Source organism: Girardinichthys multiradiatus, chromosome 3 (genome assembly GCF_021462225.1).
Source record: "Girardinichthys multiradiatus isolate DD_20200921_A chromosome 3, DD_fGirMul_XY1, whole genome shotgun sequence".
Lineage (NCBI taxonomy): Eukaryota > Metazoa > Chordata > Actinopteri > Cyprinodontiformes > Goodeidae > Girardinichthys > Girardinichthys multiradiatus.
The window spans coordinates 31,519,031-31,544,631 of record NC_061796.1 but is presented as its reverse complement, the minus strand read 5'-3'; the positions used below and the strand labels follow the sequence as shown (position 1 = coordinate 31,544,631).

Sequence of the window (25,601 nt, the reverse complement as noted above, 5' to 3'; positions counted from 1 at the left end):
ACAGGGGAATTGTGGAGGGAAGTCTATTAGAGACAGCAGAAGACTTGTAGTTGGGACGGAGGTTCACCTTCCAACAGGGAGCTCTACTGTAGAGCATAAGGTGGTGACATCTGGAATCATGAGACAGTGTTTCAGGCAGTTCCCAGAATCTCATCTCACTCCTACCTATTGATGCCAGTTCCTTGCAAATTAAATATCCAGTTGTGGTCCACACTAGCACCAAGTTGCATCTAAACTGGACAATTCTTTCTGAGAGCTCGGTGCATAGCTTTTGTATTTGCAAGTATAGTTAAACACATTCTTGTCAATATTTACAAAAAAAGTATATTGTTGTTTATAATTGCATGACTTCTTGAAATCTACAACAACATAGTGGTTAAGTTCACCATCAGAAAAAAAAAACAACCTCTCATCACCTAATGCTTGGAATCAAAGCTTTATTGCTGGATATTATATTAAAGATTGCAATCAGGATCCAAGTAGCCTGAAAACAATTCTAGTGCATCAATTATGTTACAATACACAGTATGGCATACAGGATTATTTTACAATGAAGCAGAATTAGTTTAAGAGCATTATGAAAATGAGCAAAACAGAGGGGAGCCACAACAATCATTCTCATGATTTGATTTTACATGTTGCCCAGGTTAATCACAATGAAAAGACACACACACCTGATCTTAATAACAGTCTTGCTGGTTGCAAGTTCACCGTCCTGGAAGGTCAATGACCACTAAGAAATTACATATTATATAAAAACAAAGCTGAAGCACTTTTTGAAATGTATTTATTCTCTTAACTGCATAACATCTCTCTCTTGAGAGCACCTCTGGGTGACAGCAGAACTCTTTTGATATTTCAGCAGCACTGTACCTTTAGTCACCCAAATCCTGAAATGTACTGATAGGTAATGAAGGCTGGGAGAGTACTGAGTGTCATAACACAAACCGACTTAACGTTGTTGGCTACAGATATGATCGACATGCTTGGTGTTGTTTACTTTATTCCTCAAAACTTCAAAAGGGAACCGTTACACCCCATCTGCTGGAACAACAACGAGGGAAATGTGAGGAAGGGCAAACATCTGAAGCACAGTAGCAGCTTGACTGAACTACTGCTGGTTGCTTTTCTCCAGATGGAGACGGATACTGCATTATAAGTACTTATTTAAAACACACATGAAGATCCAACATCTCTGATGTCACAGTGTCCCCGTCTGCCATTTATTTCCAACTGTTAACTGCCATGATTTCACCCAAACATTGACCTCCCATCTGAGCACATTCACACTCAATAAACCCTTGCCTGGCTGGTTCTCATTTACTTCCACCCTCCACCTCTCTCTGGCTGAAATGAGCCAGCAACGTGTCCAAGTCTCTTCGGTCGGCTGCGGCGTACAAAGAGCTCTCTCCCATCATGCTGAGAGCCATCCGCAGTGTGGACCAGATGTTATCAGACATCACCGTGGCTGCTGCGCCTCCAGGTCCCCTTGCAGCTCTCGCGCCATCTCCTGCAGCCTGTCGCTGAAGAGACAGCGCTTCAAGGAAGTGCTCCACAGCCTCTCTATGGACAAATTATTTATACACACATATTAAAGTCTATAACTTTATATAAATCTAAACAGACCATTGTTCTTTTTTGCATATTACTGTTTTTTAATCAATTAAGTGCCTTGCAAAAGTACCCAATACCCTTAAACCTTCGCTGACTGTTCAATCACAACCACAAACTGTGATTTTGAATTGTTTTGATAGACCAACACAACATAACTGTGAATCAGAAGGAAAATAACTCATACATTCCATAATACCCGTCAATTAAAAATCTGGAAGTTGTAGTATTTGTATTAGGGTCCATTTATCCTGATACCCCTTAATAAATCCAGTGCAACTGACCTCAGAAGTTACCCAATTTGTAAATAAATTAGTCCACCTGTGTGTAATTTAACCTCAGTATAAACCCAGCTGTTCTGTGAAGGCCTCAGAGGTTTATTAGAGAACATTAGAGAACAAACAGCATCTTGAAGGCCAGGAACACAGCAGACAGGACAGGGAAAAAGATGTGGAGAAGTTTAAAACAGGGTTCCAAAACAATACACCAATCTTAGGACATCTAACGGAGCGCTGCTCAATAATACATATATACAATAATATATATTAATAATACCTATTTCATAACCTGAAAACAGAAGCAGTATGGTAAAGCTGGAAACCTACGAAGACATGGCCATCATAGTAGCTGTCCAATGTGTCCGTTGTAACTCTGGAGGAGCTGCAGAGACCCACAGCTCATGTGTCAGAACTGTGGAAAGGACAACTACAGGTCCTTCTCAAAAAATTAGCATATTGTGATAAAGTTCATTATTTTCCATAATGTCATGATGAAAATTTAACATTCATATATTTTAGATTCATTGCACACTAACTGAAATATTTCAGCTCTTTTATTGTCTTAATACAGATGATTTTGGCATACAGCTCATGAAAACCCAAAATTCCTATCTCACAAAATTAGCATATCATTAAAAGGGTCTCTAAACGAGCTATGAACCTAATCATCTGAATCAACGAGTTAACTCTAAACACCTGCAAAAGATTCCTGAGGCCTTTAAAACTCCCAGCCTGGTTCATCACTCAAAACCCCAATCATGGGTAAGACTGCCGACTTGACTGCTGTCCAGAAGGCCACTATTGACACCCTCAAGCAAGAGGGTAAGACACAGAAAGACATTTCTGAACGAATAGGCTGTTCCCAGAGTGCTGTATCAAGGTACCTCAGTGGGAAGTCTGTGGGAAGGAAAAAGTGTGGCAGAAAACGCTGCACAACGAGAAGAGGTGACCGGACCCTGAGGAAGATTGTGGAGAAGGGCCGATTCCAGACCTTGGGGGACCTGCGGAAGCAGTGGACTGAGTCTGGAGTAGAAACATCCAGAGCCACCGTGCACAGGCGTGTGCAGGAAATGGGCTACAGGTGCCGCATTCCCCAGACCTGGGCTACAGAGAAGCAGCACTGGACTGTTGCTCAGTGGTCCAAAGTACTTTTTTCGGATGAAAGCAAATTCTGCATGTCATTCGGAAATCAAGGTACCAGAGTCTGGAGGAAGACTGGGGAGAAGGAAATGCCAAAATGCCAGAAGTCCAGTGTCAAGTACCCACAGTCAGTGATGGTCTGGGGTGCCGTGTCAGCTGCTGGTGTTGGTCCACTGTGTTTTATCAAGGGCAGGGTCAATGCAGCTAGCTATCAGGAGATTTTGGAGCACTTCATGCTTCCATCTGCTGAAAAGCTTTATGGAGATGAAGATTTCATTTTTCAGCACGACCTGGCACCTGCTCACAGTGCCAAAACCACTGGTAAATGGTTTTCTGACCATGGTATCACTGTGCTCAATTGGCCTGCCAACTCTCCTGACCTGAACCCCATAGAGAATCTGTGGGATATTGTGAAGAGAACATTGAGAGACTCAAGACCCAACACTCTGGATGAGCTAAAGGCCGCTATCGAAGCATCCTGGGCCTCCATAAGACCTCAGCAGTGCCACAGGCTGATTGCCTCCATGCCGCGCCGCATTGAAGCAGTAATTTCTGCAAAAGGATTCCCGACCAAGTATTGAGTGCATAACTGTACATAATTATTTGAAGGTTGACGTTTTTTGTATTAAAAACACTTTTCTTTTATTGGTCGGATGAAATATGCTAATTTTGTGAGATAGGAATTTTGGGTTTTCATGAGCTGTATGCCAAAATCATCCGTATTAAGACAATAACAGACCTGAAATATTTCAGTTAGTGTGCAATGAATCTAAAATATATGAATGTTAAATTTTCATCATGACATTATGGAAAATAATGAACTTTATCACAATATGCTAATTTTTTGAGAAGGACCTGTATTCATCTTGCACTCTGCAGATCTGACGTTTATGGAAGGGTGACAAGAAGAACACTAGAACTAAAAGAAAGCCATAAAGCCTAAAGTTTGCTACAAGATTTTTAGGTGACATAGAACAACGTGGAAGATGATGTTCTGGACAAATGAGAACCCTAGACCTGTGTAAGTCCATCCAGGACTTATACAGGTCTAGGGTCAGGAAAAGAGCTGCTAAAATCTCTGCAGACCCCACACACCCTGCACATAAACTGTTCAGAGCTTTACCTTCAGGCCGCCGCTACAGAGCACTGTTTACTAAAACCAGCCGCCACAGAGACAGTTTCTTCCCCCAGGCTGTTTCTCTGTTGAACATTCAATAGAGTACAAAACAACAGCATACAGATGTTGCAAATGCACCTTTTTATTATATATGTGTATATTGTACATTGTAAATTTGTATATTCTTTAATGCAAAAAAACAAAAACCAGAGAGCAAAGTGTACCGGAGTCAAATTCCTTGTTTGTATGTACGAACTTGGCAATAAAGCTGATTCTGAAAAATATAACTTCTAAACTGACTTGCAAAACTCTCCGCTGCACAATGCACTTCGCCACGCAGTTCACCGCCATTTACTCTTGTCCTGATTTACATCTGAAGTGCTCTAATCCACTCCGCACCAAAGCGAAACATGCGTGGGAAAAGCACGATCGTGCAATAAAAGCCAGTGATAAAGTCAGACAAGAACACTAATTATGTGGAAGCGGACATAAAACAACCGTTAAAACTGCTTTGACGCAATAGATTTCAGAATAAAATCCATGTTTTGTTTATATTATGTGTGTATATTATGCATAACCATAAATGATTAATTTAGGCAGAATAGATGTAAAAACAGATGTGTAATTTTATTAATATAGCGTTTAGTGTTCTGTTGGGGCAACGTGATCTGTGTAGATTGACTCCGAACTCGCTCAGGTGTCTGGCAAAAATAGGCTAGGGTTGAATTTTGGCAGATGGCAGGGCACCACCCTACGGAGGCAGTGTAAATGCTCTTATTGACCAGAAAGCGTGCTTAATACTGCAGAGTTCGTTCTGTGGCAGAGCGAAGACTGACTCTGTGTAAATTGGGGGTAACACTAAACTTCACTCCGAACAAACTATCCCCACTTTTGAAACATGGTGATGGCCGCATCATGCTGTGGGATGAGAGGAGAGCTGGTTAGACTTGAAGGATGGAGCCAAAATCAAGTTCAATTAAAGAAGACAAGTTGAGCTTCAGCTGCTTTGCAAAGATGAATGGGCAAAAGTTTTAGTCCACTGATGTAAAAAGCTGGTGTAATTTGGTACTACTCAGCATTGACACAGATGCAGAACACACTCAGACTTATTTGTAAACAATTCTGAAAACCCGTAGATCATCTTCTTTCCACTTCAGAATTATGCACCACTTTGTGTCACATAAAATCCCCATTAAATACAATGAGGTTGTAGATAGCTCAAAGATTCTAAATATTTTTGCAAGGCAAACATATATTATTGTAAATCAATAAACATAGTGACATGTGACATTTCCCCATTTAGAAAAGTAGTAGCAGTTTGAAATAGGAAAACTAAAAATTAAGTATGTTTCAAATTCTACACAAACCCTGAATGAGAAGGGTAATAATGACAATGAATTAGAATTTACTGTAATCATTTCACATCATAATGTCTAGATGGGAATATCTGGCTTTCTGTAAACTAATAATCAACTTTAGAGGGCTAGGTGGCAAAGAACTATACTACTGAACCTAGATAATATCTATACGTCTTACAAACAAACTGCTGATCTACTAATTTAAAAGCCAGCCATAGAGGATTTTAAAATGCCAAAAAATGGCAACTTAAATTAACCCAATAAAAGCTGCGCAGATTTACTAGCTGACATGTTTTCAAAATTTTCAATATTATTTGCATAATAATTTTTCATAAATAGCCATTTCCTCACCTGTGTGCCCCTAAGTTAACGCAGCTGATTCCCAAGTTATAGCGACTGCGAACGAAACCAGGCTGCAGTTCCAGAGCTCTCCTGTAGGCGGCCACTGCCTCCTCTGAGTGGCTTCCATTGGCCAGTGTGGCACCCAACTTATTCCACAACAGGTAATCCTTTTTATGCCATAAAATAGTAGAGGTCAGAAAGACTTGACACACTGTACAAACGTTATGTAGAACGTTACTGTAGAAATCTCAGGGTTAACCTCTATACTTACCTGTGGAGTGACAGAGAGAGCAGCGCTGAAACAGTCCACCGCTTTGTCGTACTCTCCGCTCAGGTTGAACAGAACCCCCAGACCGCACTGCAGTTGGGGGTCCACCTGGGAAGGGTCAGAGTTGGCTGCAAGTAGGAACAGATTCTGGACATCGGTGAACAATGATCTGTGCAAGAAAAACAAAACAAAAAAAGAATAAGGAGAAGAGTCACTTCTGCATTGTTGCTAGACGTTAGAGCTGAAAATCTGTCATGCTTCATACTCACTCTGGCAACAATGATCCGAACCTCTCCTTGTCCTTTTCCCTGTCCCGACCACCATCCCTTTGATGATCCCGCTCATACTGCTCCCACACAGACTGGTATTTTGGATTGTGCTTCAGCCAGTCGCGCAATGTCTCACAGGCCTGCCTGTGTAGCGACTCATTAGTGAAACTGACAGCCAACGCCATCAGGGCAGTCAGGTTGTCCTTCTTCAACTCTATACATCTGTTGAGAAAAAGGGACAAAACAGAAAACCAAAAAGTTATAAAAGTTACATAAAAAGATGCAACTAACAGAAACGGTCATGGATTGTCAGTCAATCCCATACTACCATCATGGCCTGTCTAAAATCAACCATTACTCTGGTGCATCAAGTGCCTTCATGATTAAAGACCAGTGGGGTTAAGATCAACCAACTCAAGGTGCTTTTACAGACTTGTTCTGGGGCTCATGACGAACTCCCTCTCTCCCAACATGGACCATCATAAGAACATCTACAGGACTAAAGGATCTACAGATGATACCTTAAACACAGTCCTTCACATTGCATATTTCACCTAAAGCACAAATGGGGTGTATGTGAGAATCTTAGTTCTGCCTTTAATTCGACCGTTCCCAGGATAGTAGTCAGAAAGCTACAGAACCTGGGTTAACAAGAACATCCCTTAGCACAGGAACACCACAAGGATGTGTATTCAGCCCTGCTCTATATTGGTGATAACAAACCCACTAATCCAACAAACAAGATCACCCAGTCCGAGGAAAACATTACTGTTGTGAGTCTCATCTTTAATAGCAATGAGACAGCTTACGGGGGATGAAGTCTGCAGACTGACAGGATGGTGTGCAGAGATGTCTATAAACATCGGAAAGACAAAAGGAGCCAATCTGCGACATCAGGCCAAGACATGACATATGCCTGCCACTCAGGACAAGAGAGCAGGAGGCGGAGCAGGTGGCCATTTTCAGGTTCCAAGGGATTCACATTCGGAAAAATACAGTATACCCTCACATAAAACATAAAATTTTTTATCTGCCTAGCAACCCTGTTTGCTTATTTTATAAAAATGTTTATTTTATCTTTAAAACCTAGTTATACTGTTGCAGACTTTAGTAGTCTTTCCAGTAGTAAATTCCAGAAAGAAAGATGTTCATTCCTTAATATTTAGTAATTATTTTTTACAAGTATGTTTTATCATCTCGTCTTATTCTGAATTTAACACATCAAACATAAAGGCAGATATAACCTAAAAAGGCATGATGTGACACCTTTATATTAATAGTCAACTCTAAAGCAGACAAGAAATCTGCCAGACCCTTAATAATCAAAAGAAAAAGTATTAAAAGCCAATACATTTTGATTGTCTTCCACTTCAAACTAAACATTGCACCTAGTATGCACACAAGGTAAAACTTTTAAATGATATTCTGCAATTTTCAGGTCTCACCTCCGGAGGGCGCTGATGGCAGCAAATTCCTGCTCATTCTCTGCCTGGCAGGTTCCCAGATATTGCCAAGCCTGCAAAAGAAAAACACCTTGGTTTTATCTGTATTTTTTTCCCTCCTCCTTTGTTTATAAAGGGCTCCTACAAATTTTCCATGGTGAAATTCCATTAAAACAACAAAATGTGGAAATTGGCTTGAGATTTTGGGATATCTTACTGCTTTTTTTGGCATCTGAACCATTTAAAATTCAAAAATACTTAAAAAGGTCTGGGTTGGATTATATTAAAAAATACAGAATTATTTAAATCAATGTTTGTGATCTGAAAAACGCTTTTGCAAAAATGAAAAACAGGAGCATGCTTCTACTTTCCTTCTAAATCAGACTTGGGTTAAGAACTAAAAGTAGTGGAATCTCTGTTAGTAATTTAGAAAACCATCAACAAATAAAAACACAGTATTTTAACATGGCATGGTAAAGATAAATGATGTCTGTACTTTTTTCTATACTTTTCCAGACTGCATAGGAACCTTGTTTTAGTATACTGAAAAAATATATAAGACTGAAAACATCCTCAATAATTTTATCTGCATTTGAGTGAAAAAACATTTTTGAATATTTTTTAACCAGTTTCTTGCAGATCAAATGTCAGGGGGGCTGCAGTCTCACCAGCTGGTTGTCTGGTTCCTTCTGAACGGCACTTTCAAAGAACCGCACAGCTCCTGGGATGTCGCCCGCCTCCATCCTCTTCAGTCCTTCTGAGAAAGGGTCTGGGTGGGATAGGCAGGGGTTTTCCTCTTCAAACTGATACCCCTGTGAGAACCACATGGAAAAGTGCTGGGCTAAGAAATTATTCAGATACAGAAACGGATGCGATTTATTGCTGTACGGCATCTCTACCTTGTCATAAGAGGAGCTGAGCAGCTGATCGTAGTCGGACAACCAGGGATGGCTTTCTGCGTCTCGCTTGGCCATCTCCTCCCACTCCTGCTGCAGCTTCTCCCAGAAATCAACATCACTCTGACAAAATCAACACACACACACACTATTACTGTCTGCTTTGTTCACATCAGACATGTTTGATTTTTTAATTTCAAAGGAAAAGACCAGTGCACTGATTGAGATTTGAAATATGATGAACCAAGAAATCAGTTGATCACCAGAATTGGATGATTTTCGGCTCGATTGGTCCTGAACGAGTCAGAGTGAACACACCATACCCAAGCTACCAGGTCACACTGACTGTGGTTCATTCAAGCTACAAGAGAGAGACCTCTACTTTTAGGAAATAACAGGAATCTCAGAGTGAACTCCTTTAAAATCCTAACGCTTTTGTCTCCATGGACAACAAAATGTCCGCTTCCCCAAAACAGTTAAAACAATATTTTAAGCATTGCAATCTATTAAAGTTACTTTAGTCTGAAATCTCCAAATCAAATATTAATCATATTTTTGCTGGTTTTAATCTTTTATAATGCCAGTGTGTTTGATTTTTTTTTTAAATACAAAAATAATTTCCATAAAATAAATGTTAATGAGTGTTTGCTTTTAGATGTATTAGACTTTGAGAATGATCAATGACTGGCAGCAACAATGATATTGATGCATCAATATATTTTTAACATTGTCAAATCAATAGAAAAACTCACACTAGAGGTTCTAGGGACAACAAGCTTCCAGGAAACCGCTGTAATCACAAATCATGTCTTCCATTTTAAACAAGTTAATGGTATAAAACTACTTAAGACTAAATATTAAACTAAAATAAGAATATGTTGGGGACTGTCAACCTTTAAAATGCCAGGATGTATACAAAGCTCCACTCTTATTTGAAAAAAAAAAAAAAGCACCTACAATCATAAAATAATGTCCATAAAATTATTTGATGTTTATTATTAGGTCCTGAGATGGGTCAATGATTAGCAGCAACATTGGTTTTAATGCACATTTATTTACTGCTTTGCATTGTCAACGTTTAAAAATAAGAGATCGCAAATCAACCGCAAAACTCTGTGCATCAGAAAGGTTAGGAATGTTTCCTCATCTTTCTGTCAGTTTTAACTATCAACCCAGCAGAAAACAATGTTTTCAACAGCTTCCGTCCCAATGAAACTAATGGACTTATGTTTGAGTTTCCACTTCTACATTCTTCTCGTACCTCCACTGCAGCTTTGGCCTGTTGAAAATCTGGCCCCGTTGAGGTGAACTCGTCCACCCAGGCTTCAGCGGACACCTCCGACACCTGAATAGCAATGAACAGCAATGACAACAGGTGCCACAAGTCTAAGAAAACTGTTACAGGAATGAAGGACGGCGACATTTAAAAAAAAAGGAAAGGAAAGAGCCAGGAGATGAATGTAAAGGAAGCAAAGATGAATGCAAAATGACACAAGAAAGATCATTTCTAGTTGTGCTTTTACATCTTCCTACTTAACATCTCAAATTTGAATAAGAAAGAAAGACACTTAACAGAAAGGTTACTAAATGCTTAATGCATCCTGAACAAACAGCTTTGAAGTAAAAATGGCCATAATTTAAAAAACAAAAGCCTACTGCTGCCACGACCACAGAGGTCCTACCTGCCTGACGACTTTGGCCCACTGCTGTGCTTGTTTAGCTTTAACTTTCTCAATCCTTTGATTCGTCACCGGAGGTTCCAAGGGAAGACTCCCTCCCCCCGTCTCCGTCAGGAACTATGATAAGGGGCGATGAGGGGTGGCAGTGGCAGATGGATAAATGTTTCGAGGGGTAGGAAGCAGTTTGTGGAAAGGTTTTTTTTTAGGGAGAAGTGGGTGGAATAAGCATTAATTTTGAGGAGTGTAAGTAATTAACAAATGGTAGTTATTAATTGAGGAAAAGGCATGCCAGGAGTTTAGGGGAAGGTTAAAAATGGAAACAATATATTTGAAGGTTAAGCCTTGGAATCATAACATCAACACAACTCTCATGTAAAACATACTTTTCAAGCCCAGTTTTAACAGAAATAGCAAAATGTAGATCTAAACTACAATAAATAAGAGAATATTGACAATATGATGGGAGATCATATTAGAACGTATTTAAAAAAAGATAATTTACAGGAGTTCAATCATCTTTAAGATATTTTGTTTAAAGCAAAGCGATTAGGCAACACATCAGACAATTCTGCTAAAATAATTAAACTCAATATTATTTACTCCTCCTTAAGCTTTAAAAAATTAAAGGCAAACTTAAAAACAAGAAGCAGCTCTGAGTACAAAAAGGAGCTAAATGTGAAAAACCCTCCAACTTAGTGAAACCAGTAACAGATTTAAAACCAGTAAGCACTCTAAGTTTCTCTGCTTTTTTCTACACATATTTGTCAAAATATGAATCAAGAGTTATTTTTTGAGTTGAATTTCCACCTTTCAGGGAATAAATTAATCGATTACATTTTTTTAAGGCAGGATCATTCATGATTTATGTGAAGGTTTTTAAAAAATATACTGCTAGGTAGAAAATAAACACTAATTCATGCATAGATAATCATTCGAAATTCCTTATTATTTCTGAAGGAAAAAAAGTAAAATTTTATAATCAAATGTATTTACATTACATGTAAACAAGTTTGCTGATAATGTGACCCAAGTCCAACAAAAGAGAGGAGTCAAAACTATTTCAACTAAATATCAGATACTAACTTTGAATTTCAACATGGTATAGTTTACATGAGGTACCACTACATAACACACACCCTGCTTCACATGTTACTTAAAGTACCCCGTATGCTCTGGAAAGTAACCTGTAAGTCCTAAAAAGTAACCAGCAATTTCCTTCAGAAGTACCCTGTTAGGTTTAAACAAAAACATCTGGAATTTTCAAGTAGGTTTGGGAAAGTAATCTCAAGGTTTCAGGAAAACAACGTGTAAATTCCAGGAAAATGATCTATAAATTCTGAAAAAGTTCCAGAAAGCAACCTGGAAGTTTCAGAAAATGTCAGGAAAATTCTGTTAACGTTTGGGATGGTAACCTGTGAATTTCAGGAAAGAAACTTTGGGTTTCGGAAGTAACCTTCTAGTTCACAGAGTAAAATGTCAGTTAAGCTAAAGTAACCTGTATGTTCAAGGAAGGTTACCAGTAACTTTTAGGAAAGTTTCAGAAAGTAACCAATGTGTTCCAGGGAAACCATCTGTAAATTCCAAGTTCCAGAACTTAACCTGAAAATCCCTGGAAGTAACCTGTAAGGTCTGGGAAAAGGACCAATTATCTCAAGTTTCCTGAAGAAACCTGTAAGCTACAGGAAAAGCATCCACTAAGTTTCAGAAAGTAACCTCTATATTCCAGGACAGTAGGGGCTGTACTATATAAAGTTGAAAGTCATTTTTCACACCAACTTTTTGGTTTGTTTATTATTTTTGTTATTGTGGCATAATTGGTATTCCACGCCATAAGCATATTTAACAGAGACCTAAAACCCTACATCCCCCTTTCAAACCTCTACAACGATGTTACAACTGCAGGAAAATCAGGAACGAAAGAAATTTTGAGTCAACATGAAAACAAACTGAGCTCTGCTGCAAGCATACAGAAAACAAAGATAAAAGAGATGAAGCTGACATGCATAGAGGTTCTCTCTCTGTAAAACAAAATTAATCTCCAAAGCTGTGCAGCCTTGAGATTTATATTACAGGGAGACTTGTGGGTTTATTTGGTTACATTTGTGGAAAATGTTACACCAATGAGTCACAAGACAAAGCCTGCGCTGTGCAAAACTGAACCAGTTTGCTCCCTTGATATGCTGTGTTCCCAGTTTAAAACCATTCTATCCTCAGTGGGCAGTGACTCATACCTGGTTGAGGTTGGAGGCCCAGTTCTGAGCCTCCTTGGCCTGAGCTTTATCTGTCAGCTCTTTGTCTGTTCTGCTCTCCACTGTCACACTGCCCTCGCCAATCTGCCTAATGAATCGCAGGAACTACACAACAACGGAAAAAAAATAACAAAAAATGTGTTTACCATTTCTAACGGGTCAGGCTCTACCAGTTCAACAGTGACTTCAAAAAAAAGTAACATAAACTTGATTATTTTTGACACGGTTGCAAAGATCTAGTCTACAATGAGCAAAAGAAACAGAAAAGGAAAATGGTGACAGATGTTGAAGAAAGAATGACCAATATGGAAGACTGAGAGGACAGACATGCTGCACACCTCTGTGTTTTGTAACTTGGGGTCATCAACCTTTGAAACAAGCTCATTGGCCGTCTGCCTCAGCTCATCTCCAGGCTGATACTCCTTCATCCTGTCAAGATAAAAAAAAAAATAATTAAAATATCAACATAATTCAGGCTAGAGGTTCAGTGAGGAGTAGGGGTTTAATTTCTGTTGTGGCTATGAAAGCTGGAACAAATGAACCCAGGCTGAAAACACAGGACTGCATAGTTGTTTGATGAATGAAGCTAATGAAGGCCAAGGCTCATATCCTCCACAGCAGCTTTTATTCGTGTTTAAATGGATTTCACAAAAGATTTTCCTCGAAGAGAAACATATTCAGGAAAAAAGGGTGGATAAGGCTAAAAGTTAGATGAATGAAATTTCAATCGACACATTGGTCCGACAAAACGTCAACAATGTTTTCAAGGTTTAGCTTTGAATTCAGATGTGCTACCATTGTGTCTTTCTGTGCTCCACTCCTCTTTTATGTGTTGTGCTTGAGCTACGGGTTTATTGTGGTTTTTCATTTAGAAAAGCCATGTGTTGTTTGAATAGACTCAAAGCAGACACTGCTTTCACCATTCAGTCTCCTTGTCGCCAAGGTCCCCGAGCCACAGCTTCTCCTCAGACTGCTCCAGATACTCCTCTGCCCAGCGTCCTGGATCTGAAGCAGAAACAGGTAAACAAGGTGTTAAAAATGGCACCGAGTCTGAACATCATGTACAGCGGCTTTGAAAAGTATTCATACCCCGTAATTTATGTACATTTGGCGACAAACTTAAACTGCAGTGTATTTTACTGGGATTTTATGAGACAGATCAAAGAACAGCACATAAATGTAAAGAAGAAGACAAACCGCATATTTTCTTTTTTTCCAAATAAAGATCTGCTAATTGTCGCGTGCATTTGTATTCCGGCCCCTTTACTCTGTAACTCTGAGGGGAAAGGGCTTCTGCTCCCAAGTTACAGAACAGTTGGCCCTGACAAACAGGAAAAACCTCTTTAAAAGCCATTTTTAAATCTGCTTTTCAGGCCCACCTCTTTGGTTTGGCTTTAATCCAGTTAATTCTATTTTGATTTTGTCATTCTCTTGATGTCTTTGTTGTGTATTCTTAATGTTACTTTTACTTGAATTTCATTCTTTTTTCATGTTTTTATTATTCTCAAACTTTTATGTTAATAACTTTGGTTAGTGTGTGCTGTTACTTCTGTCTCTGCTAAAGAAAATCATCCACCACAGCATGATGCTGCCACCACCCTGTTTTACCATGAGGATAGTGTGTTCAGTGAAAGTTTTCAAAACATTTTTAAAACATGTTTATAAGTGGTTGTAATTTGGCTAAATTTGAAAACCTTTGAGGCATATGAATAGTTTTGAAAGGGACTGATGCTAGATATGCCTACTTTGATCCAATTAAAAACTGAAGACATATGGCAAACTAAAGACGACTCAAAAAGCTGAATTGCACATCCAGCATTGTATGAGCACCCTGAGTGAAACGCAAACCGACAGAAACTCAGATTACCTGCAGCCTCAGCGATAAATTCTCTTGTCCAATCAGCATCTGCTGCTTCCCCAAGAGCATTAGTGGCAGCAGAGTCAGAACCTGAGACGAACTCTGCTGCCCAGTCGCCTGAGAGGGCCAGAGCTGCCACATCTGGAGCTATGAGAAAAAAAAAAAAACATTTATACTTCTTCAAATAGTTTATGCAACCTTCACAACATGCCCATAAAAATACATTAAACTAGTAAAAATCAGAGTAGAAACAAGCATTAAGAAGGAAAGGTACCTCTCTGCGGGGCTTGTCTATAGCTCTGCTGGTCAATCTGCTGCATCTCCTCTAGGAGCTGACCCATGTCAAACGTGTGTGGGGGTCGAGGTGGAGCATGAAGAAACTCATTCACAAGCTGAAGCAAAAAGTAGACATTAAAGATAAGAAATCAAGAACATAAAAATGAAAATCTGGAATGAATTGGCTGTCTGCAGTCAGAATAGCATTTAAGTAAAATCAACACTGACCTCTTCCTCTGTTGCAATTTCAATGGGAGTGGGGGCAATCTGAGAGAAAGAAAAAGTGTATTATAGTGAAACCCAAGTGTGGTGGAGTTCATTAAACTGTGATTTAATGATAAAACTCTAAAAAAACAGAGTTTGTGGATCACATTATATTTATAAAACTCACAGTCGGTGTTGAGCGGTGCCGCCACGCGCCGTCGTCCTTGGTCATATGACCAGTCAACTTCATGAGGGGATTGGCTCCCCCGCATTCTGCCTCCACCAACTCCCGCATCGCCATGGTAACACAAGGACGAGGCAAAGCCAACCAGATCCCCTAAAACCTAAGAAGAGAATTTCGATAATTTTCACTGAACTAGAGAGGTGGTAAAATAACTACTTATTTGTATTTATTGACAAAGCGATGATTTTTATTTAGCAGGACAGTCGCTAAATATCCTTTTTGCATCTGATAAAGTTTAACACTGCTTATTGTTGGTGTGTGTCCTGGCAGATTTGCTCTGCAGCTGTTTCTGGTACTTCTACAACTGAACCCAAAACCATTTTTAACCCCAGCTAAATCTATAGAAATTTGTTTTTGATAGAAAATGAGACAGGGATCTCTCAGAAGAAAATAAAATATAAAAGGAGTATTAATATGGAAAATAATACGCTAACTTTTCTTTTTTACATTTCATTAAACTACTCGTCATTAATGTTTCTCAGGAAAAGGTGAAGAAAAGTTATGCTTTTCACAGTGGACAGAACAGGCAAATCCAAATCTGGAGGGTCTAAACGCTACAAAAAAGGCTTATGTCACATCAACCCATTCAAACACCATCTGCTGTTTTACATGACATTCTCTGGCCTTATGTGAGCCATTAATAATGAGGACATGAAGGCCCAGCAGGCACGGAGACACTGGCTGCGTATTTCAGCTACTGTCAGACAATGTTGAGCTTTTAATGCTACTGAAATGTTTAAATAAAACACAAAAAAAACATTACCATTTCAAACAAAAAACAATGACTAGTATTATATGGAAACGATTCTCTTATGTTGCATTTAATCTTTATATTTTTTGGATTAATCGTGATTAATCGATTACTGAAATAATAGTCAACTAATTCAGTAATTGAATAATTATTAACTGGAGTATACAGACTCTAAAACATGCCATTTGCTGAAAGAACAACCCACTCAGAGCAGTAACTAGGCAGAAATTGTACAAAAAATAAATATATTTTGGATTTAAGATGAAAAACCTTCTTTGTCAGTAAAAATCCTGTATCCAGAACTCCTCAAGTGGTATAGTTGTAGCTTCACCTGGTTCAAATTCATAAAAAAAAATCTCCTATTAAGCACGTTTGCAATCCCATTATTAATCCGTTAATCGAAAAAAAAATAGTCAACAGATAATAGCAAAATAATTATTAGTGGCAGCCTTACAAGATAGTGACTGTTGACCAAAATCTGACACACCTAAGGCCAACCACTTTTTGGTGTAGACACTGTTGCTAAGTGAATGTCACTGAGCTGTTATTAAAAAAAAATAGCCAAATAAAGCACAAGAGGTTTATAAAGACATTTAAAAAAAACATGCATATTTTAATACACGTATCACCATGTCAGCAGTTCATTCAGGCTGCAAGACAGAGAGGAAGAGAGCACGACTTACAACAGATAACAGGAAGGCCAGATTTTTGAGCTTTCAACGTCTGTCATGGATCATGGTGGATTTTAATATGCTGGCTGATTGATGGAAATCTCAGAGATAGGATTAGGATCTACATTTTCTCTCAGTTAGCACTAACTATGCTAATGGCTAATATAGGACACTAAAGACTTTAAATGTCAACTCCGTAATAATGTCGTCTATGTCTTATAGCAACATACATGGTGTGACCTCGCCTCTGCTTGCACAAACAAGTAATTAAAGATCACTCACACCAGGAAGGCTTGAAAAAAACACGTTGAGTGCTTCTCCTATATGGTGTTACGTTATATCATAGTTTTTAAAGAGATTTGAAATCGGCTGAAAAATTCTGATCAATGCATCTCTAGTTTCCTTTTATAAATGTAAACTTAGACAATAAATAAATATATACAAAAACTATGTTGCAGTTTATTTAGGTTTGTGTATGAGCAGATGACAACAATTTGTCATATCCTGACCTACTTCAAATCCCTAACCTCCCTGGAGGGACATAACTCAGCCACAATTTCCATAATGAAATGTGTGAAAGAGAAATTTAATTCCCCGTCTACTCAATAAAAGTGAAACCTTTTTTTTTTTTTTTTTTCCACTCAACTAAAATCACTACATTGAGTATTACTCTACAAGCAGGTGTGCAGCATGTCAGTTTTCCTACTGATCCACGCAGCTGCTGCATTATGATTAGGGTCAAAGTAAGAGGATTAGACAAAGATATTAATGCTCACATTATCACAGATAGGCCACTGTGACACCTGTTTATACACAGCAGATCTACATTCAGTTCTTGTTACACATGGCCTACGTTTACATGCAAACTAAGTATAAAACCCAGGAAATGTTAAACTGTGCACACCTGGCAGTATTCAGGACCATTAAAGTGGTGCAACCTGAAGCTAACTGTAGCTACAGACCCAAACTGCAACATTAGAGCTGTTACTCGTGGATATGTCATTATTTAGCTAATATGCAGCTAATAACATAACAAGGGAATAAGAAATGCTATAAACAATTACAGGCCGCTTGCTGTCGGCTAACAAGCTAGCTACTGTGCCATGAGTATCGATCATTCCTGCAGTGTTCACCCCGAGGAGGAGTGTGAGCACACGGGTAGAGTGATGTTCATCTCACCGCCGACAGCTCCGGATGAAGCCCAACCACAGTAGCTCCGCTCCGGGATATCTCTCCACGTCCTGTCCGTCTCCTGCTTATGCACCGTTACAAGAAGAAAACCCTCCAGCAACCGTCAGACACCGACTGCTGTGTGTTCTCAGCGCCCCTTCTTTATTTACCTTCCTCCTCCATGACCCGCAGAACCATTCACCGAGAGCCCGGAGAGACTAGGAACGTAACGACGGACGCGTATTCTTTAAACGTTTTACGTAGGATGGCGTCAGAGGAGGCTAGGCTCAAAAAACGTACGTTTACGTAAAATATGTGCTGAATGGAACAAAGTCCTGAAACAGGAGCATAGATACAAAAACACATGTAGCCCCCATGGACACATACAACTAAACACACTAATAACAACGAAAACATGTGATAGATAGATAGATAGATAGATAGATAGATAGATAGATAGATAGATAGATAGATAGATAGATAGATAGATAGATAGATAGATAGATAGATAGATAGATAGATAGATAGATAGATAGATAGATAGATAGATAGATAGATAGATAGATAGATAGATAGATAGATAGATAGATAGATATTTCAAGCCTTTATTTCTTGTAATTTTGATGATTATGGCTTTTAGATAATGAAACCCAAAATTTACTGTCTTGGAAATTTTGACTATAACATAACACATGCATTTTAACTATATAAATGTTATGTAATGCCCATAATAAGTCATTGGGAAGGATGCTGACTTGACAGATGTCTAGAAGAAAGTTATTGCCTTCCACTAGGAAGGCAAGCCACAAAAAGTCATTACTAATCTATTCATAGAAAGTTGAGTGGAAAGAAAAAGTGTGGAAAGGTGCACTAACAAGGCTAACCGCAGCCTTGAGAGGATTGTTAAGCAAAATCTTGGTTGACAGTCCTCATTTCCATTTCTTTATTAAAATTAATTTATGTTGTTGTTACACATAAATTAGATAATGTGAAAAGAAGCAAACATACAGAACAGTTAAGAGTGTAAACAGATATGAGATTGTCTTTACTATAACAGCCTACTTTTGCGACACTGCTAATTCTGGAAATGGAATAAAAAACTGGTTTGAGTAAAGAAATGCTAAAGTTTATTTTTATTGTACTGCTAATAAAACTGCTAATAAAATTAATTAGGACCAAACCAACTAACTGGGAGAGTTATGTGAAATAAATAACTTAAAAATTACTTCTCATCTTATTAGATTAATGAGTAAAAATGTTAAAATGTTGAGCATCCTTTGAGACTTTCACTCTGATTATTTTATAGTGTTTTGGTTTTGTTTCTTTATGGGTTCAGTGATTTTTAGTGTAAAAGACAAAATTGTTTTAACATATGAACTGTATCACATTATAAAAATATTCAGGGTGTTTAATATTTTCTCAGTGCCTAAAGGTCAATAATTCAAACTGCTGTTAAATACACATGACTTCTAGATTCTCAGGCGACATGGTTTGGGAAAATATAAAAAAATATTTTAAAAAACACCATTATTTCTCAACTCAAACTATCCTTGCATCCAAGGAATGAAAAACACAACATGCAGGAAGGAAGTTATTTATAAACTCAGTGTCAAAACACCAAGAAGACTGTCTGCAAGGGTGAAAAGTTATCCCAGATGGACAGGAAGACATCATGTTCCGTAACAAATCTGCTTTTTAGTGCAAGCAGGACCTACATACCAAAAATGAAAAAGGCAGAGGCTGGTGATAAATCTAGAATCTGGGATTATATGTGTTGAAACAATCTCCAGGCCGTGAGTTTTTTGAAACTGTTTGAAGGTACGCTCAAGACAGAGGTGTATATTGAAAATGCAACAGTGTTTTGTTTTACTCAAATGTTCAGAGCTCAGCTAAGTATTCCGTTTATATTGCCTTACAACAGCATTCATTCCCCTTATACGTTTAAAAATGTCTAGGGGAATGTATAATACCTCAGGGTTTGTTGCTTTAATTTAATATTACATTAAAGTAACAAACCCTGAGGTATTTTAATGTAGTTTTATATGATAAACCAACATGAATTAGAGGATATAAGTTAATTGAATAAGTTTGAATCAGGTTTAGGTTGTAAAGAATTGTCCCAAGCTTTGAGCAGAGAAGTCTTCAATCCATCACCCAAAAATGGCACAACTGAAGACCGACTGAAGAACTATGACCCTACTGAAGACATGGGAGTCTTCAGTAGGGACATAGCAGCTGGTCAGAGTTGATTGGAAGATGGATGGAGCTAAATACCGGGCATGGAAGAAAACCTATTAGATCCTGTAAACAACTTAAAACCGGGGGCGGAGGATCATTTTCTAGCAAATAATGACCCTGAACATGCAGCCAGAGCTACAAAAATCCTAATAAAAAAATAAATAAAAAAAGCGTTCAAGGGCATGAGGGTCCAATGATAAGACTAGGAGGTCATGCAGAAGAAGCAGGGATTTGTTGGACTAGCAGTAAATGATCCAAATGCAGCAACATTTTAGATAAATATGTTTCCACTTTGATAATGTTGTCAACAATAGGTTTGTGATAATGCCAGTAAAACACTTGGAACAGGAACAGTCAGTTTAGGTTCCGTATTCTTGGTGTGAAGCATATGAACACTAACTTTAGCAAGGATGCTAAACAGAAGGCAATGTAATCCTAAAACTAAAACGTTGTGTTGAAAAAGAAAATGGTTGAATGCAAATTCCTACAGGTAAACATAGCACTCACATCAGCTGCTTGGGTGCAAGAGTAACATAAGCGAAACAAAAGTCCCCACTGTCATGTGGAAATTTAAGTACACCCTACTAGGTTTTTTACATGGGAAGGTAGCAGCCAGGTGTTGCCAATCAAATGTACTGATAATTTGATCATCGTCAATCTGACCACCTCTATAAGACAGGTGTTTAGGCAATTTGCTGGTCTGGAGCATGCAGGTGTTTGGTAACACAGAGCCAAAGATGATATACATCATCAAGGACCATTGAGAAGCAACTGGGAGGAATTTTATGACTTTTTAAAAAACAATTACATTAACACTTAAAGTTGAAAATCTTCCCAGGAGTTGGCGATCCAGCAAATTCCAACAGGCTGTCAATCCATGCAAAGCTCAGAGAAAACACAAGAGCTCTAGGTGATTATGTAAAATGTAAAAGTTCATTATAGTACAACTTGACAGACTGAAGAAATGTGGAACAATTGCCAGAAAAGAGCAGAAATATGGCAATAAGTTAGGTTTGCAAAGTTTTATTTGGAACAATGTCCTTTGTATAGATGAGGCCAAAGTAGAGAGGCTCAACAATATGCATAGTTGGAGAACATCACATATCCACACGTAAGCACAAACACCCCATACCAACTGTTAAGCATGTTGGTGGAGGGATGGTGATTAGGGGTTATTTTATAGCCAAAGGAACTTGGCACCTTGCAGTCATTCAGTTGTTCTGTAAAACAGATTAATACAGACACACACAAGCACAAGTTAAATATATGGCCATGTTTTTGCATGAACTATACCAAAGTATGCTTCAAGACAGCGTTTCCAAACATGGCTCCATTTCTAAAACAGAATAGCTGAAACACACACAAATATCAAGTCCAGACTTAAACCTGATTGAGATACTGTGGTGGGACCGTAGAAGAGTTGTGCAGAAATTAATATCTGTAAACCTCAGTGAACTGAAGCAACACTGGAAAAGGAGTGGGCCAGAATACTGGAATATCATTTGAGAGACAGTTAAAATCATAAAGAAAATGATTACTTCAGGTTATTGCTTCTAGAGCAAGCAACTGAGTGATGGGGTGTACTTAATTCCTCCTGTATTAATGTATTAACAGTCAAGAAAACATAACCCCCCCAAAATAAAAAAGTAAAACTTTCTCATGGAGACGTCATAGTGTTTTTATTATGAATTTTGCAATGTTTTCTGACACTTCTCAATAACAATTACTCTGCATAATCCATGTCGGCGTTGTATCATTAATTACAGGTAATGTTCAAATTGTAACATAGTAATAATATAAGTTTTTAACCGTTGCAATTTTTATTCCTTCTTAACGTAACACTCGAAAACAACAGGCTTTATTATTTTCACTGAGAGCCTTATAGCACTGCACATTAATAGGCTACACAGACAGACAGCAAGAGACAAGGAGGGAGAGGTGAAGGGGAGAAAGGTTGGGAGGTGGGAGGGAGGAAAAGGTGAGGAGAAGCACACAGTTGTACATTCACTGAACCAAAGATGACAGATGGTGAGGGAAGCAAACAGAAAAATAACAAAAACAACACACAAAAAAAGCATTTTATTTTGAAATGTGGAAAAAAAAAATTCCCCCGATGAAATAAAATGAGCGAGACGTATTGAAGCATCACAACAATGTGCCCTCCTGTTTTTTCGGTGACATATAATGGCAAATTCTTAAATTACAACAATATTACACACAAATTAGGATACACTCATCAAGCCAAAGATGATCATCCTTATTACTAATACTACTCTTTATTATAGTTATCATCATTATACTATTTTCTGATTCTGGAAAGGTGATTCCTTAAATGGAAAAATAAATCATAATCTGCTCCCTCTCAGAAATGTGCAGAAATAGAGAAAGAGTGAATGCAATAAGAACAGTAGCAATAACAATAACATCGCAATAGTCATTGTTGTATGTACAGAAAAATTCATTACAATCAGTACAATCAAAACTGCCCAAGCTGAACGGACATTCTGGAAACAGCAGGGCGGTGTCGGGTCATGGATGGTGTTTTTGTGTGTTTGCACTAGAGTGTAGTGGTGTACAGCGAGTAAAACAGCGACATGAGAGTCATTTATAGGGAGGTTAGAGAGGTCAAGGTGCTGTTTTGTTATTTTGTGGCACAAGCTGCAATGCTGCAAAGGTTCCAGTTTGAAGCTGAAACCTTGATGACTCTGATTTTTGCATGTCAGAGGCTTTTGAATTGGAATATTGCAGAAGTACGGTAATGCTTGTGTTGAAGCTTGAGGTCTGTGGTTGGTTTTCAGGAGCTCCATACAGAATACTGCAAAGTAAACCAGTCTTACACTGGATCTCAAACGTGAACATCCCCTCCTAAAAAGCCAGGTTTTTAAGACAATGATAATTCTAATTCTTTTTCTACCTTTAATGTGACATTTATTCTGAAATTTAAACTCTTTGTTTCTCTGATGAACGTTTAATAGAGTACCAAACAACTGCATACTGAAGTTGCAAATGCACCTTTGTATATGTGTATATTTGTATATAAGGACATAAAGATATATGCATAAATATATCTTATAACGCATAAAAAAAAACAACAACAAAAAACAACCCAGAGAGCAAAGTGTACCGGAAACAAATTTCTTGGTTGTATGTACGAACTTGGCAATAAAAGTTGGCAAAAAAAGTTGCAATAACCCGGTCTCTTTCCTGCACCCTGAAAATAAACTTTGTTAATTAAAGCTAATTTAATTAAAGCTAATTAAAGCTAATTTAATTAACCAGAAATAAAGCTCAGCTGTCATAGGACTTTGATGACATTTGCATCCCTTAGTTAAAACCCCAGTTTGCAGAGAGTTTATAAAGGATCTTATTGGAAAAAAGGTATGATTCAGGAGAATGGTGCAAAAAAGCTAAATTAAACAACCTGACTTTTGAGCTGCAGGTCAAAAAGGTAAGTTTGGCACAGAAACAGCAGTTTACATTGACCAAACACCACACCACACTGAGGCATGATTGTGGTAGCATCATGCTGTGTGGCTACTTAGCATCAAGTGCAACAAATGTTTTAAATTTTTATATCTAGATGGATTTAATTACAAACAGTTCCAAATGCCAGTCAGCTCTGATCTAAAGTCTGCAGTTGTCTGCTCAAAAGCTGAAGATGAAGAGGAATTGTATTTCTCAGCATCACAGCAAGTGGTGTACTGACAGACTCTGACCAAGAATGGCTGAATCCTGAAATTAAATTAAAAGGTGCCTCTAAAATGTATTATATAATGGGGTCCACACTGATGCAACCCTGCGATGGACTGGCGACCTGTCCAGGGTGTACCCTGCCTCCCGCCCATAGACTGCACCAGCTTCCTTGCGACCCACTATGGAGGAAGCGGTAGAAAATGACTGACTGACTTATGCAACCAGGTAGATGCAAATCTGTCACTTTCTTTCATCATTCGAATTAATTTGTTTGTTTTTCAATTGAATTGTACAGCATAAATGTGGCATTAATGGTAGAGAAAGTTCTAAAATTATTTATCCTGGTCTTACGTTTTCACATCACAAACACCTTGTATTTTAGCAGGGGTGTGTGTACATTTGAGATCCACTTTATTACATAAATGGAAATAAAACTGCAAGGACAATGAGGTGATTTTTTTAATAGCTATGAGAATGTCTAACCTCTCTGTCTTCACTCTGTTGTTAGAAGAGATAAATGCAAAGAGGGAGAACAGAGCTTGTGCACAGGCTTTTTGAGTCTAATAAAGAGGTTCACAGATGTACCAGGATCACGGATTGTGTCTTTGCTTAAGGATCGACTCAAAGCCTTGTTCCAGCTGACGTTTTGCTTCCTTCTTTTCATTAATTAAGGATAGAATACAATCAATATTTTTATTTATAGTAAAACAGTCCCTTTCAACCAGCATTACACTATACAGACACCATTTTGTGATTTAGAACTAGTGCACCACAAACGATTCTGGTGGAGGGGGTTTATTTAGGCGGGTAAATTACATTAACTGTATACATTGTGCCATTGAACATTTAAGTGGAGAACAACAGCCTGTTGTCGGCTATAGGTCACATATGGCGTTTGAGCATCAAGAGTATTACGGTGATTCTGTTGTGCGAAGTGTTTGTAAGCATACATTCCTTATACTAGTGCCGTCAGTTTTGATATTAAAAGTGTCGGAGTGTGTGACTGGGGAGCTGATTTATGGAGGGATACGGTGCGGCTCAGTAGCGACGGGCGTTTCCGTCTCTGCCTTCCTTCTTGATGATGATTCGCTGGTCGTCGCTCGCGTCGTCAGGTGACTCCGCTACCTCCTCTTCCTCTTCCTCTCCCTCGCCCTCCGTGTCGGCAGAAATGCCCATACGAGACTCATAGGACTGTGAGAAAACACAAGGACAGTGTGGTCAAAAAAATCTTTTTATTGCTAACACACCAATCAAGAAAATATCTCACCTCCATTGGGTTGACAATGATGGTGAGAGCCGAGTCATCCCATTGGCTGCTGCCCTCCTTAGGCCCGGCCCTAGCGCCTTCACCTCGGCGATGGATGGAGCGGATTCGGAAGACGCCCAGAATCACCATGACAACCAGGAAACCCACACATACCATGATGATGACAGTGGCTGCTCCTGGAACCACTGCAATGAAAAGCAGAAACATTTGGGAGCTGTGCATAAAAGGAATGCCTTTCAAAAGTAGTCATAGGGAAATTACATGGTTTTTGTAAAATTCTTACACATAAACATCTAAAGTGTTGTGTGCATTTGCATTCAGCCCCTTTATTCATATACCCTTAAAATCGAGTGCAAAACACAGCTTTTAGTCATCCCCGAATGAGTAGATGAGGAGAGGTTTGTTAGAGAACATTAATAAACAAACTGCATTCTGAAGACTACAGCAGACGGGTCAGGGATAAAGCTGTGAAGAAGTTTAAAGCAGGGTTGGGTAATAAGGCTTTAAACATCTCACAGAGCACCGTTCAATCTATCATCTAAAACTGGAAAGAGTATGGCTCAGACCTACCAAGACATGG

The 25,601-nt window shown here is 38.6% G+C and overlaps 2 protein-coding genes across 4 annotated transcripts in view; both read right to left on the bottom strand.

Annotated features, from left to right (window-relative positions):
- Positions 1-417: 417 nt before the first annotated feature.
- On the bottom strand, positions 418-18,058 carry pex5 (peroxisomal biogenesis factor 5). Of its 3 annotated transcripts, XM_047361608.1 has the most exons (17): positions 17,833-18,058; positions 15,175-15,331; positions 15,012-15,050; positions 14,782-14,899; positions 14,517-14,654; positions 13,570-13,654; positions 12,988-13,078; positions 12,632-12,754; positions 10,404-10,517; positions 9,983-10,066; positions 8,725-8,844; positions 8,494-8,637; positions 7,829-7,899; positions 6,384-6,605; positions 6,118-6,283; positions 5,856-6,013; positions 418-1,563 (listed from the first exon to the last, which is right to left on the bottom strand). In XM_047361608.1, the coding sequence occupies exons 2-17, from the start codon at positions 15,286-15,288 to the stop codon at positions 1,317-1,319; spliced, it is 2,034 nt and encodes a 677-aa protein (XP_047217564.1). In that variant the 5' UTR covers positions 15,289-15,331; positions 17,833-18,058; the 3' UTR covers positions 418-1,316. The 3 variants fall into 3 exon arrangements, with proteins under 3 accessions (XP_047217564.1, XP_047217562.1, XP_047217563.1); XM_047361606.1 differs by lacking the exons at positions 10,404-10,517; positions 15,175-15,331; positions 17,833-18,058 and having other exon boundaries at positions 15,012-15,138; XM_047361607.1 differs by lacking the exons at positions 12,632-12,754; positions 15,175-15,331; positions 17,833-18,058 and having other exon boundaries at positions 15,012-15,138.
- Positions 18,059-24,199: 6,141 nt separating this feature from the next.
- clstn3 (calsyntenin 3) overlaps positions 24,200-25,601 on the bottom strand; it is a 39,476-nt gene continuing 38,074 nt past the window's right edge. The window contains exons 18-19 of the mRNA XM_047361086.1: positions 25,022-25,206; positions 24,200-24,945 (exon numbers count right to left, since the gene is read on the bottom strand). Of these exons, the coding sequence (XP_047217042.1) occupies positions 24,793-24,945; positions 25,022-25,206 (338 nt within the window). The 3' untranslated portion in view covers positions 24,200-24,792. The remainder of the gene's footprint in view (positions 24,946-25,021; positions 25,207-25,601) is intronic.

Bases quoted from the DNA above. Each gene is read 5' to 3' on its own strand.
- pex5 (XM_047361608.1), bottom strand. From the start codon at position 15,288: ATGGCGATGCGGGAGTTGGTGGAGGCAGAATGCGGGGGAGCCAATCCC. The intron at 10,518-12,631 runs GTATGAGTCACT...CCCTTATCATAG, and splicing joins GGGCCTCCAACCTCAACCAG to TTCCTGACGGAGACGGGGGG. The intron at 6,014-6,117 runs GTAAGTATAGAG...TGGCATAAAAAG, and splicing joins CTCTCTCTGTCACTCCACAG to GATTACCTGTTGTGGAATAA.